The 18,737-nt window shown below is 35.2% G+C and overlaps 2 protein-coding genes across 3 annotated transcripts in view; one reads left to right on the forward strand and one right to left on the reverse strand.

The window, feature by feature from the left end:
* LOC111335529 (protein SFI1 homolog) overlaps positions 1-9,638 on the reverse strand; it is a 25,026-nt gene extending 15,388 nt beyond the window's left edge. Inside the window, exons 1-9 of one of the 2 annotated variants that reach the window (XM_022941463.2) lie at positions 9,267-9,638; positions 8,368-8,437; positions 7,958-8,095; positions 7,791-7,862; positions 6,738-6,848; positions 4,676-4,770; positions 3,531-3,648; positions 3,295-3,397; positions 2,385-2,541 (exon numbers count right to left, since the gene is read on the reverse strand). In XM_022941463.2, the coding sequence (XP_022797198.1) occupies positions 2,385-2,541; positions 3,295-3,397; positions 3,531-3,648; positions 4,676-4,770; positions 6,738-6,848; positions 7,791-7,862; positions 7,958-8,095; positions 8,368-8,437; positions 9,267-9,522 (1,120 nt within the window). In that variant the 5' untranslated portion in view covers positions 9,523-9,638. Of the gene's footprint in view, positions 1-2,384; positions 2,542-3,294; positions 3,398-3,530; positions 3,649-4,675; positions 4,771-4,959; positions 5,661-6,737; positions 6,849-7,790; positions 7,863-7,957; positions 8,096-8,367; positions 8,438-9,266 lie in introns of those variants that run through there. The other variant, XM_022941464.2, reaches the window with a different exon arrangement.
* A 43-nt stretch (positions 9,639-9,681) lies between these two features.
* The window catches only part of LOC111335531 (TBC1 domain family member 12), a 10,801-nt gene continuing 1,745 nt past the window's right edge, over positions 9,682-18,737 (forward strand). Inside the window, exons 1-11 of the mRNA XM_022941466.2 lie at positions 9,682-10,807; positions 12,081-12,208; positions 13,158-13,293; positions 13,691-13,773; positions 15,787-15,904; positions 16,013-16,119; positions 16,203-16,396; positions 16,851-16,922; positions 17,519-17,647; positions 17,841-17,950; positions 18,386-18,489. Of these exons, the coding sequence (XP_022797201.1) occupies positions 9,930-10,807; positions 12,081-12,208; positions 13,158-13,293; positions 13,691-13,773; positions 15,787-15,904; positions 16,013-16,119; positions 16,203-16,396; positions 16,851-16,922; positions 17,519-17,647; positions 17,841-17,950; positions 18,386-18,489 (2,059 nt within the window). The 5' untranslated portion in view covers positions 9,682-9,929. The remainder of the gene's footprint in view (positions 10,808-12,080; positions 12,209-13,157; positions 13,294-13,690; positions 13,774-15,786; positions 15,905-16,012; positions 16,120-16,202; positions 16,397-16,850; positions 16,923-17,518; positions 17,648-17,840; positions 17,951-18,385; positions 18,490-18,737) is intronic.

Below are 18,737 nucleotides of genomic sequence, written 5' to 3' on the forward strand. Positions count from 1 at the left end.
GAAGTTCTGATGTAAATAACAAGAATATCCACACAAACAAGACATTCTCTACCAGTGGAGAGAGGAAAGATACACATCTCCTGTATGTGATACATTGAAAGACCTTTGTCTCCTGTTCAGTAGATTTAAGAAACAGAGTTTATCACCACAGTTAAGGTTTTTGAAACAGCTACATAAACATGGTGCTGCGTGCTTCTTCTACAGTTCAGTGGAGTCATTAAGTACTGAGAAGAGCTCCTGGTTGAGAGTAATTAGTTGGTTGACAAGGGAGTTGACAAGCTCTGATATGAGCTCCCAATCACAAGAAGTTTGAGTGTTGAGCTCTTGACTACAAGAAGTTTTTTAGTTGATTGGGGTGAATGAATTTATGTGTGACCTTGTCCCCAACATTCATCATTCAATCAAATATGGAACTACATAATTGATTGAGTAAAAATGGTAACTTCAAGTCTAAAAGTGGTATAATTGGCCTAAGCCAGAGGCCTGGATAGATGGTTTCTTACTGCACTGCGTGAGCTGCAATTATTACACTTACCGAGGACATGTGGGATTTATAGCACAGCAATTAAAGCACACAAAGAATCTGGTAAAAGAAAAATGAATATGGATGTTGAAGACATAAAAAAAAAAACTCTTTGCACCAGGACAGACATAACATCAGATCTATTTAGATGAACATCAAAATGTTTGTAATTTCATCAAATAAGGCTTAGGTGAAATCCATTGGTGAGAAACTTTTAACTGTGAGCGCTCAAAGGAATTCATCTGCTCAAATGTTTTTTGTATCTAGAGTTATAGATATATGACTTAGAGAAATTCTGAAGCATGAACTTTCTTCCACTCCTTAATTGTACTTTGGCACACAGAGGGGTCTCTGAGAAATACAACAAAGAGCATGTTATTAGGTGTTCTTGTCAAAAGTTGTTGTTCCACCAAGACTTTAAAGACATAATACTGCTGAACTATCAGCAGCATTTATTGTGGATGGTATTGCAGTTGTGCAGATGAGGAGTAATGTGGATTATCAGCAACTTCTTGGAGAGCTTGCAAATAAGTGCTTCAATGTCATAACTGTCCCATTTGCAAAGAATAACTGCAATTGTGTGGTTGTCATATTTGATTGCTGTAACAAGGAGAACTTCATTAACTGTGTTCTGGAGAGATTGCTAAAAACATTCCCGAACTCATACTCATTGCTACTTTCAAAAGCTCCCCCAAACCCTCTAAAAATCAGTGTGTAGCAAGTCACTGACCCTACATTAATTTTGTGACTATGACTGACATAGCGATGCTCTCTGGGTATCGGCCTATCATAATCCAATGTCAAACCTTTTGTGGAGTGGGAGTGCTACCTAGTACTTTTTTTACCTCTTTTTGAACTCTCCTCCTCATCGCCACACTGAATTATTTTATAAACTTTCATGCATCTTTTCTCATCTATTTTAATTTTTGTTTTTCCCTTGCAAGTTTTCTTCTACAGAATGTAGTACTCTCTTGATTGGTTAAAACTATTTTAATTCATCTTTTTCACCCTTGGAAAACTTTTTTTCCTGTACTTGCTTTTTTCATCACTCTGTCTTTTCTTACTGTGTTACTCTGTCTGGTAACAGTTCATTACCATGATTATAAAACAAACCAGAGGTCTCTTAGAGTTCTTTCAGTCAACTTTTACCTTAAGTTTACAAACAGTTACTGTTTTGATGAAAAAAATTAATTATTAATATTGTGGTATATTACACCATATTTTCAGCAAAAATAAAAAAAGATTTTGAGTTTTCAAGAACATAATGAGAGGACTTCATTGTAAAACTCAGGCCGCAGGTTTGCATGTCAGAAAATGGAAAGGGTTGGGTGTTCCCACCACTCATGTTTCAGATCATAAACAATCTAGTAAGTGATTCATAAAACTGTAATGAAGTGTTGTGTGTTTGTGCCTAAACTCAAATATTTTTGTTCAACCCTATGCTTAGTATAAACTTTGGAAAGAGGTTTTAAGACAAAAATTTGCATTTTAAAGGTCAAGATTAATTGAAAGAATTATAGGTGTTACAAAAATTCTTTGCACTTATCACTGAAAGATCATTGGTGGCCTTCAACTTTTTGTTGGTCATTCCAATTTATGGACTTTTTTACTTACCAGTAATCTGTATGATGATGATGTGGAATTCAGTTGCTTAGCAACTGAAACCATAAAAAGTACTGATTTCTAAAAAGTGACTTTCATTTTGGTTGCAAAATACTGATCATAGTTAAAAATGTAGAGGACATACACCACAAAAAACAAAAAAAAATTGGGAAATTGTCTAGACAAGACAAGCATGTAAAAATTTCAGGTCAATGCCCTCTGAAAAAGTTTAGGTCTGTGATGCTCATCATGTGTTTACCTCTCCTTAACTGTTTCAATCTTTTAACAGCCTTGTAGTTTTTCATTCCTCTCCATACTTTAAGCAGTAATATTCTGTCAGAGTATTGTGAAGCCATTCTCAACCTATTCCTCTCTTCAATTCTTTCAAAATACAAGGTTGTCCATATCCTCCAAGCCTAAGTAAAAAAAAAAAGGAAAGAAAAAAAACTGTATCTCAAGATTTAAAGTGTGATTACAATATTTGTTAGAGGGAGCCCATCATGTAAAAACCTTTTGGATTTTCGTGCCCTTCCCTGCAAACTTTTGTCTATTTTTTTTTTCTATACACTTGTAATGAGATAATTAATTCAAGGCAAAAAAAGTAAATAAATAGAAAAATTTTGTAAAGTTCCTCAAAACTTTGTACTCAGAGATATTAAAGAGGTCAATTAATTCCTTTTTCAGTTCTAAAAATAAGAACTGTTATCATCAGATTAGAAAGCAAGAATACTATTACAATAATAGTTTGTGGTGAGCCATGATACACATGTTGGTTGTGGTAAAATAAGAGTCAAATCATCAACTTTTCATAGACGGAGACTAAGTTTTTATTGATGGAGAAAAAAATAATTGTCTTTTTGGAGAAAAATGGAGTTCTTGGAGAAAAGCCCTTGACACAAGGAAAGAGAGAGGCAGTCAAGCAAATTAAGGTACCATCAACTCAGGATAATGATACATGAAGTTCAAGAAAGCCAAATTGTATAACTGTGAACCTCTTCTAATGGATGTGGATTACAACACTTGAAACAGGGGTCAGAGTGACTCATGAGAATGCAGTGTTTGAAATAGAAGTTCTCAGCTGGAGGTACATTGCTGTAATGACCTGATTGTCCTTACTAAGCAAATTGTGAGTAAAGAAAAAGACTAGTGGTAGTTTCTTGAAGCTTCACCTTAGACATTAGACAAGCTGCCCAGAACTGAAGGGCTTCATTGTTCATGTGCTGTAACTTTTCCTTGAAAGCCAACTGTGACAGCCAGTGTTCCCATACATACCTAGGAAATCAAATGTTGAGTGAAATCCTCACACCATTCAATTTATCAAACATTTAATATTCCCACACTAGTAAAAATCACCTCATAAAACTGTATCTTTCAACCAAACTGTTAAAATAATGGTACACAATACTTTTTTAGTTGCTTGTAAGCCAAATCCATTGCTCTGTCATTCTGTTGTCTTTTGCCTCTTCTGATTCTAATGTATGCTTTCCAGCCAGACCAACATTTTGCAAGCAATGAATGATGTGCTACAGAATAAAATATAAAACAAAAGGTAAAAATTCTCAATCATTGGGTACACTCACACAATATTATAAGCACAAAATTTAATATCTCCACCAGATGAAAGCCATGAAATTGAAATACAATTACTGAAATCGAAAACAGTTCAAAAGATTCCTACAATGTAGGTCGTGATAAAAACACAAATAAACTGCCAATTATAAATTACATTTCTTCATTCTATACAAAGAATTTTCTTTCTAACTGTATACAGCTGTAGCTGGTAGTTAATCCGAAATTTTCTGCATAGCTATTGCTATTTAATTTGAATAGTTTCAAATTATCCAAATTCATCCTTAATTGGACAGTTAAAAAAAATTAAAGATAAATAGCTAGACTTAGCAATGCCCAATTACAACTGACAAGCTATTATAATATAATTAGTAAGTAAAAAGACTACATGCTTGTCCAACTTTGAAAATAGTTGGATTAAAAAAAATTCCTCTATGGCCTTGTCCAATCTTGGCTTTCCTCAGAATTTTTTTCATCCAATTATTTCCGAATTGGACAGCATGTAGTCATATAACATATACTCCAATTATAGGTATACATTAGAAAAAAATCTGGATCTCAAAATGTTTTAAAAACAATCAGAAGAAAATTGAACATCTTCAGTTTAATTATCACATTTCATCTCTTGTAACTGGTGTGAACCCCAGAAGTATCAGTCAAGTGTTTCATGTGATCATCTGGATGAAGGTAGTCCTGCAAAGGGCTGTTATAAGGGATAGTGACTCAAGCTTCACCAACTTAAACAAAGGTCATCACTGTGACAAGATTCTGATGATAACTATGTTCAGGTCATTGAGCCAGCACCAACAACAGTCCATTTCAGGTCTATTCTCACCAGGACAATTATACCGTGTAAAAGACAATTTAAATCTTGTAATAATCAGAGTTCATTATCACATGTCTCTCTGCCAACACAAAATAAGCCAACACTGTGTTACAAGTAAGAGCAAATCCAAGCTGGACACAAAATATTTCCCTCACCCCTGTGATGAGCCAACTTATCCTTTGTCGCTTTTATTCGGCAATAAATGACATACTGTCTCCATGCTTTCCAAGACTTTTGCCAAAGTCTATATCTGAAGATTAAGATACATGTAAATGCATGTTTACCCAATAGATCTTGAACACAAAAGAAAGTAATTAAAAAAGGGAACAAAGGAGCAAGTTCCATCTGTTGCAACTTTGTAACATGATACACTAAGTACCATTCTGACAAGTTTGAACTGCAAGGTTAAAACTTTGTACATCTATATTACCGTATTTACCCGTGTATAAGTCGACTCGATGTATAAGTCGACCCCCGAAAATCCTGAGAAATTGCCAATTTTATCGTATATCCATTGTATAAGTCGACCCTAATTTTTTTGAATTATCAAGTATCTTTTAGGATGAAATGTGAGCGAAAGTCAAGGCTGAGAGAGGAAAAAACAGCAAAGATTCTTCACTTGTTATCGAGCGTGCCGCCATTTTGTTTGCTGTGCAACCTCCCCTGCTTCCCTCGATCAGCACATTTTGACTTCGGCATTTGAGATAGCTTATCAGCATTCTTTCTCCAGTCTCTAACCAGCTTCTCGTTCACATTATACTTCCTGGCGGCCGCACAGTTGTTCGTTTCTTCAGCAAATTTGATGACTAAAAGCTTGTACTTAGCGGAGTATTTCATTCGTTTAGGCATGTTGAGAATCGTTTGAAGAGATATAACTTATAATTGTTGCGAGTTGCTCGTAGTTCTGAAAATTGTTTATAAAGCCGCTCTATTGAATCTGACAACATTAGACCAGAAAGGTGTGATATCACACCTATTGAAAGCAATTGAATGGACTTGTGATATTTTAGCGTCAATAAGCAACGCGTAAACAATCAATTGAAGTTGATTTTTATACCCGGTGTATAAGTCGAGGTCGAATTTTTAGGGTGTAAATTTGGTCAAAAAAGGTCGACTTATACACGGGTAAATACGGTAGTTAAGTGTAATCATGGTACTCTGTAAAGTATCTGTTAGATATTCTATAATTGAATTTTAACACATTACTTCCATAATATGTCGAAGAGTACCAACATGTCTCTGTTATAGAAGCATGGTGTTAAAATTTAAGCAGAGAATAATTAGATGTTTACTCTCACAGGACTGGTTGAAAGTGATTCTATGCCTAGAAGGATTGCTATAATTTTAGGCATTTTACCAGTGTTTATAATCTTACTTATACTAGACAATTTAGATCATAATATTCCAACTTATACCTTAGTAAAGGCTGTGATAGGTTGAGTTTTCAAGGGCTTCATTAAAGTGCCAATGATATCAACACGATTTTCACTCCAAATAAAAATATAGTATCTCTATTATACATCTACCGAAAACAAAGTCTGTCTAAAATACTTTTACCTCTAAAATTTTAGCTCAAAGTTGGCCTTTTCTCGATCAAATAGTGGTCGGAGACTGGGATCGAGTTTTTTTGTCGGTATGACGTCATCTTGTGTACCCAGGAGTTTTGAAGCCACTCGTTGCAGCATAGTGAAGACCAGAGAAAACAACTCACAATATCTTCCTCCTTTTACCTTCGTTCTCTTACTCTGTGTTGTGTTTTCCGCCATGATGCTTTGAATTCCAGCAAGCTGTGGTACACAAGATGACGTCACGAGGCCTGTTTTGGCCGCGCAATTTGATACCACTTTTCACAAAGAAAATTATGAAATTCAGAGAGCTATAAACTCTTCAACTTTTATTATTTGCGGATGAAATTTTTACTTATTCCTTTTTAAGACTTGTAGTTTTTATTTAAGTTAAAATACTGTTGGTGTCATAGGCACTTTAATGTTTTCAGAAGGAGGGCAACAGGTTTTCACAGGCAGGGCAAAACTATTTGAACTGAACTTCTTTATAAGATAAACTTTCCTCCAGATGGTCAAACCACAAAACTGTCCTCACAACCGGTCAATTTGCCTGGTGCCCCACCCTAAATGAAACCCCTGAGTTTTACAATGTTAATAAAGTTGTGGTGATCTGACATGAAAAATGCAAGAATGTGCAAATACAGATCATTACCTGTTGTGATAATCAGCTCTGACATTAAGCTTCCACCCCTTTCTCCCTGTCCACCAAATATCCTGCCATACCTGCAGTGTATGCCGCTTCAGCTTTTTTTCATAATGGGCTCTATCAATCAGTAATAATGGTTGCATACAAATTGTTACACAATAATTACTCAACAGAACCCCTTTCAAACATTTTTGATCTATAAATTTATATAGCCCTAATCTTCCTTATTATATAGCTAACAGTGCTGCAGGTAGACAAAATGAAGCAAATCCTGTGCTCTGATTGGCTACCTAAGGGATCAAGATGGGCTTTGATCTCACACAAGCAAAAAGTTTGTAACTTTTGGACAATGTCAACAATGAAGTCACAAAAAGCAGCAGAAGACAGTCAAAACAAAGAAAACATAAACAACCCCCCTGGGTTTGTTGTGCTACAAACACAGTTAGCTTTCTTCCCAGGCTCTTGCAATGTACAAGTCATTCTTGATACTTATCAAAGCAAAATCTTTTTGTGATATAATAAATTCTTTATTGACCAAGCTTGTTCATTCCATGGCTGGATATTACCCTCATTTTTTTTTTTTGCATTTTTATGGACCTTGACCTTGTCATGATCCATGAAAACCCAAAAAGAAAAACCCTGGCCAATATCACGCCATCTTGACCTTACACTTGGTCAATAACACATGATAATTATATAGTTCCCAAGTTGTCTAAGAAGCATTATTTTCCAGTTTGTTTATTTTGATAATTCATAATCATTTATTACATCTATCTTGAAATCATTGCAGCTGACCCTAGCAAACCCTTGGTTTTCAGATTTATTCTCATGATGCACTTATTTCTACTCAAAATTACACCTTTTCCAACTAATAGGAATGGAACACTAAATCAAAAAAAAGAAATCAGATTTCAGAGTGCAAATAGATCACAAATCCCATGCACAGTAAATAAATAAAGTCTATTACCAGTAAATTATAAAAAATAAATAATAACATTCACATCTTCAGTTCACCAAGTGCTATAGGACATTACTGCAAATAAACAAGTTTACTTTTACCTTGCTGTAGCTGGAGTTAACCTTCCATAGGTCTTGTTTTTCCAAATAAATAGATACTTCTCAGCTAAAAACCTATATAGATACAAAAATATTTTGAAAGTTCAAAGTGCAAAAAATTGATGATTGTTCAAGCAGCACAAACAATCAATAGTAGTGATACTGCATACCTTTTTCTTCTTTTTTCATGTTGGTTGTCTCCTTTATCAGCAAAACCTGCTTCTTGTTGAGGAATCTTCTTCTTGGGTTGTACGACAGATTTTGTTTGTCCTTGCTTTTGTACACTGGCATAGGCTCCATCTACTCTTCTGTAGACAATTACCCAAGAAGTTTAAGAATTGAACAAATAGGGTGATGATGTTAGACTCTGTTTATTAAACATATAAAGAACCCTGGGCTGTGCTTTACATTATAAAGTATCTTTACAGCAGTATTAACTCATAGGAAGTGCAGTTGTAGATTAAACTAAGAACTTCTCCCCATTAATTGAGTCTCTGCAACTCCACGTACTTTGTAGTAACTGTATGACAACAAAAAACAGATTACAGTTAAGTATTTTTTTAAGGTGATAAATGATTACCTCGGAAGCTTGGATGTTGATTTAACTGGTTTTCTATCCTGTTTCTTTGTGTTGCTTACTGGTAAATGCACTGGAAAAAAGTTCGAATAAGCTGTTCAGTCTTCTTTGCAAAAAATAAAAGAGGCCAACATACCCTAACAGCACCTTCTTATACATGCTTACAGTAACAGCCACTTTCTTTCTAGCTTCCCTTCAAAGCTAGCCACAACTTCCAAGAAACTGTTGTTGGGTCTGAAGTTTAACTTGTGGGCCACGATATTTAAGCACAAAAAAACTAATCAACTGAGCATCCCTCTCATCATCTAGCTCTAGAGTTGGCATCTTCAAGGTTGGTTGCCACCACCAACAAGTTTAAAGGAAAATATTTAGCTAATAGAGGAGCACTGAAATAATTATTGATTATAAATTCTGTGATTTATTGAGTTTGAGGATTAAGAATTTCGATTGATGGTTATTAACACATAAATTCCCCATGCTGGTCTGCAGATAATAGCATTGCATAGAGCTGCTGCAAAGTGCTGAAAATACCTCTGCATGCACAATATTTTGTGTGCTTCAGACCGGTTTTTTGAGAACTTAATTTTGAGAACATACCCCAACCCCAACATTAAGCAATTTCACAAAGTCATAATTATTTGCATGTAGGTGTAATACTGTGGTGCACATGGTCCAGTTTCATCATGGGTTCAAATTGTGTTTTTCGTTCTTTGAAACTCGTTGTCGCACGTTAACATAGCCCGTAACAAAGGCGAATGAAATTTGAGTAAAAGAATAAATTTAAGCAGAATGTTGGCTCATATGACCTAAGGTCATGAATAATATTCAAATTTCCCGCCAAACATGTGTCAGATAATATAAAACACTTTAGTTCAAATAAAACATGTTTTCTACCATCTCACCTGGATCGTTCTTAGCTTTTTCCTCCTCGCTTCGATTTCGTGGAACAAGACCATGAGCTCTAACAGCAAGTTGAGCCCTGAGTTCCTTTAAAATGGCTTGCTTTGCCAACACACGAGTAGGCTTGTCATCTTTTGTGGCAAATTCCTTTGCCTTTTGCCGTGCAGCTTTCACAGACAACTGCTTTGGTTTTGTTGGTGTACTGTAACGTTCATTTCTTGTGCGTTTTCCCCTACTACCTGGGCTGTCTTCTTGCATTTTTAACTGTAATTGTTCGATTCGATCTTCTCAACTAAAACAGCCTGTCATGTTTACTCTGAAATGCTCTCGGTAGCAAACCGAAGACTTCCAACATCTTCGGAACCTACCGAGACTTTGCATTCTGGGAGTTATAAACAACGAAGTTGTGAACCCAACATGGCGGGTGATTCTAGATACGATGTCACACTGCGGTACCGCTAATTTTAACCCGGCCAAAAGTTATCACCTGGTATCCTGAGGATAAAGAGAACAGTTGCAGCTTAATCAGAGATGTAACTGTTTTCGGAGTGGCAGAGGAGAACGGAAGTTGAAAGATAATGGATATTCGTCGGAATTGAATTTGACTCGCGCGTAAGGTGTTTTGTGCCCGAAAAACTCATAATAGGAATATTTGTTGAGCGAAAATGTTGAGTTCGGTGAAGAATTATGCTGTTATCTCTGAACACGTAACGGAGGGTTCAAATAGATTAGAGGAAGATCACAATGGATCTGATGACACGAACTGCAATGAATCTTTATTGACAGACCAGCCCTTGTCGGATGATGAACAGTCTCATAACGCCAAAGTTGTTTGTTCTGAGGTCCCGACAGAATTTTCTTCAGAAACTGAGGAAATAGTACGGCAAGACTGCGAGAAAACAAAGCGTGATGCTAGCGTGGAAGAAGAGTTAGAACACAACAAAGTAAAGCAAGAGAGTGTCAGATCTTCGGAAGAAGTACGCGAATTATCGACTAATCCTGATACATGTACATTTCCTCGTGGTGAAGAAGCGAGCCAAGATCGTTCTGTAGTAAACAGTTCTTCAGAAAATCTCCTTGGTTCCAATCACCACAGGGAACCTTCAGTTGAGGAAAGTGATGAAGTTTTTCCCCTCGTCAGACAGAAAGCTAATTCTTCAGACGATCTTCTAGATAAGAATTTTGTAAAATGGACAAATGGGAAGAACTCCTACAGGAGTACAAACTTAGAAAAAGATGGTGCTCTATCGTCAGAGTCACCAAGTAGTGATGTGGAATTCAGTGCGTGTTCGTCAGTTACTAGTTGTACTGAGGATAGTGGAATTAGCTCTACCGTAAGAGACGAAGAACTGGAAGAGATCCCACTCAATAACTCTCAATATAGCCCCGACCTGTACAAGCAGATATCCAGATTTGCCATAGACGAAACAGTGGCAGCCTGGATTCCGAAATCCTCCAATACTTACGCTCCTAGTCCAAGTTCAAGTATGAAGACAGTTCCTGTTACAGATCAAGAAAAGTCACAAAAGCAGGGCAAACTAAAGTAAGTTGTCAATGAGAATTTTTTATTCACTTCACAGCATGTGTTATAACGTTGTAAACTATCACCTATAAATTTCATGATCTGCTTTGTGGTGTGTGGATAAGCAGTAATTAAAACATGAGCCATCACGAAATTGAAAGTGCAGGCAGTGCTGCATTTAGAAGTGAGCTTGTTTCCAAAATTTAGCATCATTGGTCTAAGAAAAAGATAAATATTGCCCTGTGAAACTTAAACGTGATTAAATACTAGCTTCAATTACAAATTTAGAAACTTCCTAAGGTAAACCATTTTACTTGCAGTACAAACAAAAAAAATGAGGTCAAATGCTGTTTTTTAATTATGCATGTCAAAGATGGTCATCTTGCATTGTAGCTTTGAGAGAAAATGTGAATAAAAGGTTTTACCATTTAATATTGTTCATTTAATCAAACTAGTAGAATATTGTGTGTTGCGCATGGATCTTTCTCTTCTATATTGCTCCTCTGATTTATATACACATTATTAATTTTGCATAATTTGTTGAAAATACATAGGAAAGGATTTGTTTTATTAGCTATAGCCTGTCATTGTTGATTGTTAATCTCAACTTTTCTTTATTTTGGCATTTATTGTTCACCTGGCTGAGTAGTACTTCAGAGTTTCTTTTAATAATGTTAAGTATGCGTGTATTATGATGCACAGGAAATTGCTCTTGACTTGTTAGGAGTCTTGCCAAGTTCCTTTTACGTAACATGTAGCTTCAGAGTTTTTTTTGGATCTGTGTAATATTATACAGCATGCATAAATTTTGCCACATCACAAATATTCTTTATGGTTTGTGGAAGGGATACTTAATTATTTATGCGCTCATTTCTAAAAACTTTTGGCTTGTAGTTTCCAAGATGGAATCAGGTGAACATGCTCTTCAGGCAATTTGATTCTAAGAACATAATCATTATATAAGTGCTGTCTTCAAAGACTTTTCATCCTTCATTACATATTATTTTTGTTGCTTTTGTTATGTCTTGACCAAGGTTTGAGTAAATTTGTTAAAAAGAGAATAATTCACGAATGCATGCCATGATCAGTAGGGGCTTGATTTCATTGATTATACATGCCAAGGAAATAACATTCAGCATTCCACTTTTAGGCTTTGCTAAATTTACCTGTTTGCACTCACATGACTTTGTATATCCCCAGTGCTTCTGGTGCCTGTAAATTGTTTATCAATGTTCTTTATTTTGTTGATGTAGAGAAATTTCTTGCATCCATAAATTTTCGTGCTTTCCTTTAGAGGTCTGTTCTCAAAGTCAACTCAAAAGGAACTTGTTCCTGGTTGGAAGTTATTTGGGAAGATTCCTGCTAAGGATGCAAGAGATAACAGCAAAGATTCTCATATCCAGTCATCATCATTTGACAGAGGTCAGGGATTTTTGTCAATTCATACTTCCTTATAGCCGGGCATAAGTATAGTAAAGTATATGAATGTTCATGTGTACTTCAAAAAAAAAAAAAAGATGAAATTTAAAAAGCTCAATTTAAAAAAAAAAACAAAACAAAACAGAGGTTAAGTTGCCTGAGCTGAGTTATAGTATGTGAATCTGCATAGTGTTCTACTCTTCTTAATTTTTCAGAAATAATTTTTGAAACCATAAGTACATTGTGTTTTCTGTTTTCCACAGAGAGGATTAAGATTAATGATACTGCTTCCTGATTGTGGCATTTCTTCAGTGTAGTATACATAAAGAAAATACATGTACATACAGTACGTTGCCTTACTGTTGAAAACCTTGAATCAACCTCTGCTCGTTGTTGTTAAATTCATGAAAATGTGGCCCTTTGTATTCTCTAATCCACCCAAGGGAGAGCCCATTAGAGTACTCCTTCAACATGGCAGAGTGCGGTTTAGACTTTGTGTCCCTGTTCCCTGTGCATTGGAAAGTGTTACATGTAAAGTGTTGTTTCAAGAAAAGAGTAGGAAAGCGCACCCTAGTTCTTTTACTTCAAAGAAAGATTTCATAAACATAATTTTAGGGATGGTACATCCTAAAGGAGGTACCTTATGTGCACATTCCAGGTCTAATTGAAATTTAAAGTTTTGGATTTTATGGAGGGAGGAAAACTAAACAGCAACAATAATATCATCAACAACATTTGGGATCAGACTCAAGATGCAAGATTCAAACCTGGGCTATAACAGTGGGAGCTTTATCACTTTTGTACCATCCTAGCTCTTGTCCTACTTTAGACAATGTTGTTGGTCCTCTAAGGGGAGGTACATTGTACCCTGAAATTACATTATATGTTGTCCCTGAAAGATTTGCTTTAAGTCTGCTGCTCAGAATGTTAACCTTTATTTTTCAATTTTCAGGAGATTTGAAGCGCAGGTCTTTTGGTGATAAGCCTTCATCAACTGGTCCAACCTCCAAATCCAAGTTTCTTTCAATTAGGAAGAAGGTGACAACAGGCAGCTCAACCACTGCTCTTATTTTTGAAAACAGACCCAGGTATGAATAAGTCACATTTTATCCTAGAATAGGCAGGGTTAGTTGTGCTTATAAATTATAACTTAAACCTTCTCAGAAAGTACATAGTTTTAAATATCTCATTTTGTTAATTGTACAAAATGCATATGCAGTTCATATCTTTTTAAGATAACCTCTAGTTTTCTTTTCATGATACTGCTTTTCCCCCTTCTTGAATAAATACCAGGTAATGTAGTGTTGAATTTCATTTAAACAGATTTGAAAAATTACATTTTATTCGTAAAAATAAAAATAATGGAAGCAGGGCAGTCTCACACTTCTTTGGGTTAAGAAAGATTTTTAAAAAATCTAGTTTGCCTTGATGTCGGGGATATATTCCAATGAATGTTTAAGCTGAGTTTTGTCTTTTAAATTTCAGTAACCTTCCAGCCAAGTCACCCACAGAGGAGAAAAAGCACAGAAGGCAATATGAGGCCATGGTGGCTGAAGCAAAGAAAAAAGGTGATGGAAGTAGCAGTTGACTTAGCTCAAGTAACATAGTTTTGTTTGAAGACTTGTCTATTTTGAGTTTATTAGGGAGAACATTAAGAAATTCCTTCAAGCTTGGAAAGATTATGTTTATGTAATGTATAAGCAACGTTAAATAAGAAAACAAAAGGAAACTATTGGTACAAAATCAATTTACAGGTAATCCCTGACATTTTTCAACTGTCTGTATTGCTTTCACTCACACAATCTCATAAGTAATTCTTCTTACTCTCTGTTGTTTAAAGTCCCTATTCACCCTCAGAGGTTTAGATATATTTTGATTCTTTGCGTTATCAGGATTAATCTCCAAAAAAAATGTTTGCAATTGATTAAATATTTCCTGAGATATGCCATCTCAAACTTACTCATTTGGCCACGCCCTTTTGACTTGGCTGGGAGAGAATTACTGGGCCGAGTGACATCACAGCAAGAACAAGTGCTAACTTCTTGTATAAGAATGTGTCTATTGCTGTAAAATGGTGTGAAAATGCCAACCCGTTGTGTGGTCGCTGGTTGCTTAAATACACCAGATTCATCTAAAGGCATATCAGGGCGTAAAATTGCGCCTAATACAGGCACCAATGCGACTAAATTTTTCAGTTTGGCGACCAAATCCTGAAAATTAGTCGCCAAATTGGTGATTAGAATTTCTAATCACACCTTAGAGATCTAGTGATTGTTGAAGATTTGTAAAGATAAATCTGGAGCAAAGTTCCTCGTTAAGCTCTTTTCCAAAATGCAGCACATGCACAATGTTGAACGTAAATCTACCATCACTAGACACCATCTTGGATTTAGGTAAACTATAAAGTTGTCTATGATCCATTCTAGTATCCTAGCTCTTTGTAGCTCATGCGAATTTAGCGGGCTCATTTTTGATGTTTGCATGACTATATCACTATGAAACGTATATGTGCACGATCCTTCGCAGTAAAGCACTATTTGAGCAATAGTGAAAATCAGACCTGAAAAAAATTTCAGGCCTGTACGGGATTCGAACCACTGACCTCTGCGATACTAGTGCAGCGCTCTACCAATTGAGCTAACAAGCCCAAACAACAACAATGGATTAATAAAAAATGCCTTAGGTAATCGATATATTTCTTTTTTATTCTCATCACTTGTCTGCTTGATATTGGTAGAGTGCTGCACTAGTATCGCAGAGGTCAGTGGTTCGAATCCCGTACAGGCCTGAAATTTTTTTCAGGTCTGATTTTCACTATTGCTCAAATAGTGCTTTACTGCGAAGGATTGTGCACATATACGTTTCATAACCGCAGTTCATACCTATGTTTCATATGTTTTTTGTTGTTTGATATATCACTATGATATGTTAATCTATCTAGTACAGTGACAGGGTAAAAATTATTTTTGTGTGTGTGTCTTAATGGCCACCAACTTTTTGGAAATGGCTACCACTTTAAAATATTTAGGAGCCAAGTGGCTACCGGAAAAAAAGTTAATTTTACACCCTGCACATTCAAGAAACTGTAGGCACATCGATCAAAAGACATTCTTGTTGTGACGTCATAAGGGGCTTTTAGTTACCAGTATTAACTTAGCCCAGCCAAATCAAAAGGGTGTGGCCAAAGGACAAACTTTGAGGTGGCATATCTCAGGAAATATTTAATCAATCAAAAAATTTTTTTGGAGATTAATCCTGATAACGCAAAGAATCTAAATATATATAAACCTCTGAGGGTGAATAGGGACTTTAATATTTTATGATGTTAGTTCAGATAATTTGATAATGGATTAATAAAAAATCCCTTAGGTAATCGATATATTTCTTTTTTATTCTCATCACTTGTCTGCTTGATATTGTATCTGATATTGTATCTGATATAATATTTGTAAGGAAATATTTCTGTCTTGATTACTCATGGGAGTTTAAGTGTTATACTTTGCCGCAACTAGGGGGCTGGGGCTTGAACTTCTCAATGTAGAGTCAATCATGTGACCACTAATTTTACTTTGTAACTGTAGAACTGAAAGATTTAAAGCTGCAAGAGAAAAGACTTAAAGAAAAATGTAAACAGGAAGATGGAATTGTCTCTGCTGCTTCTGTTTGGACAAGCGAAATATTGCCCAACTGGGAAACAATGTAAGATAATTATTATTAAATTTCTTTTTTTTTTTACTCTCCCTTGAGAATGGGACATGTAATAAATTCATTGATAAATGAGAATGTATTCTTTATGTCTTCATTTAGGCAGCATGCAAAGAAAACAAGAGAACTTTGGTGGCTGGGCCTCCCACCAAGTGTGCGTGGAAAAGTCTGGAAGCTTGCTATTGGAAATGATTTACACATTACTCAAGGTTGGTTTAACCTTGTGAGCAATAGTGAATGGATGAATTACTTAAAATTGCACTATTAATTAAGTATTATGACTCTTTTTCAGAATTATTTGACATATTTCAGTCCCATGCATATGAAAAACTATTCACAACACGCCTCAACAAGCAGAAAAACATTACACAGACAGTTGCAGAGCTGCCAGCCAGTGACCATCCAGTTGTCAGTAAGGCTCACACAGTAGAACTTATTGTCATGGATGTTTCACGCACATTTCCATCGCTTTGTATTTTTCAAGAGGTAATTGTGCTACACTGCATATTTCTTATTCCTTCTTTTTTACAACCCTGAAATAATCATTTACAAGTTTATGCCTCAAATGTCATCTAAATACTATGTTTATGCCTTTCTGAGAGAATTACTTCAGTAACAAAAAAAAAATTTTCATGAATAGCCTATTTACATTAAAGATCTTGTTATATACATTTATCCCACTCTGTTCTGCGTCTCTGTGATATTTACTGTCCAGTCTTCCACAGGAAATGCGGAAGCAAAAATTAACTTTTGGCTCTCAGTGCTCAGCTTTATAATGTAGTTGATAGTACGTTTCACTGTTATAGCACAAGTTATTTTTCAAATCTTGATGAAGCCCTGAAATTTTTCAAGAACTTTTTCTTTTCCAAATTCAGCATATTTTATGGTAATTAATTTTTGTTGCTCAGAATAAGCAATTGCTGTTGATCTTTTCCCAAAGGGTGGCCCATTCCATGATGTTCTGCACAGTATTTTAGGAGCATACACATGCTATCGACCTGATGTTGGATATGTGAGTCATTATTCAGTCCTTTTTGGTTGACCCAGTAGCTTTTAGTACTATACTTCTCGAGTTGCCTTGCTACAGTGTATTTTTGTGAGAATTTAAACCTTCCATTGCTTTTTGGACTGTATTCTTTAATTAATTTTATTTCATTGTCATCATCAATTTTTTTTGCAGATCTAAGGTATTTGTTTTTCCATAAGATAAACTACAAGTGGTTCTGATGCAAAAGTTGTTCACAAAGTCATAACTTGTAATAGCAAACACAATTCACACAGTTATTTCAGTAATTGAATTTGTGCTTTCTACTGATTGTCTTCCTCTTACTTTCTAAATCTTCTAGACTAACTTATCTTGAAGAAAAACTTATGAAATATTTGTGCTCCTGTAGTAACAGCTTATGGAACTTGTCACATTGTTGTGGAACAAAATAATAGCTAATATTTTTATAGTGTAACAAATTTAAAATTGGCAATTTGTATTCTCTGATATTTATCAAAGTATTTCAATAGAGAAAGAAGTGTTTGTAAAAGTTGTCTCTACACATTCAATTAGTTAATTATAACTCAGTTTATTTTCATGAGAAACCTTTTTCTTTTTTTCAGGTTCAGGGAATGTCCTTTCTTGCAGCAGTTTTATTGCTAAATATGGAACCTTCTGATGCATTCATTTGTTTTGCAAACCTTCTCAATAAACCTTGTCAACTTGCATTCTTTAGAGTGGATCACCCAATGGTAAGTGCTGTCAGAAAGTTTTGCCTTCCCATTTTGCATTAGATTGCCATTTGAACTTGGAAGTCTTTGTAGGTTAGATTGCTTTCATTTCTACCCTACATCTGTTTTATTTGGTGGTCAAGCAATCATAAAACAACTGACATAATGTGTACCAAATATGTAAACATTGATTGATGTTTTGTTTCTTCCACAGATGGTAGCTTACTTTGCAGCATTTCAAATATTTTTGGAAGAGTTCCTACCCTCAGTTCATGCACATTTTATTGAAGAAAACTTCACTCCAGACATGTACTTAATTGACTGGTGAGGGCTGTATTTAGTTTGATTTTATTTTTTTTAGAATTTTTTCAGAATTATGTGAAATTTTGTCTTTAAGAATAGATTATTATTCTGTTTCATTTGTGATGTCTTCACTGTATTTTTTCTATTGATTTACAACATAAAATTGAGTAAGTATTAATAAACCCTCAGATGAATTGGCAACCAATATTAAATGTATATATATCATTGGATAAATGACTAGAAAATATTATGATCAAATTATTGCAACTGTTTGCCCATTACATCCAGATAACTTGAAATAAGCAGGAGGTCCAGTACTTTCTTTTTATGAAAATCAAGTTAAGATACAAGCATGAGTTGAGCTAGAACCAATAATTATTTTCAGAGCTAATAATCTCTTGACCACAAGGTAATAATCTCTTGCAAGGTCAACAAGATCTATTTAAATCATTGCAGGACATTCACATTATTTAGCAAGTCATTACCACTGGACATAGCTTCCAGAGTATGGGATGTGTTCTGCAGAGATGGAGAAGAATTCCTTTTCAGGGCTGCACTGGGTGAGTTTCACACTGATGATCTTGTATTTTTAAGTTTGTTAAAAGTTCCAGTCACTGTAAGCACTGAAAATTGCACTTGAGAGGTCTTGTCTTGTTCTAAGACCACAATACTCCAATCAAGTAGAAATTTATTTCTAAGAAAATATAATTTTTCAGTCATGTATTGCATGTAGGTAGAGAGAATAATATTTTTAAGTAATTTTTTATTCACTTTGCACCATTTGTCAAGGATTCTAGTTGCTCTGTAG

This window comes from Stylophora pistillata, chromosome 1 (assembly GCF_964205215.1).
Source record: "Stylophora pistillata chromosome 1, jaStyPist1.2, whole genome shotgun sequence".
Classification (NCBI taxonomy): Eukaryota; Metazoa; Cnidaria; class Anthozoa; order Scleractinia; family Pocilloporidae; genus Stylophora; species Stylophora pistillata.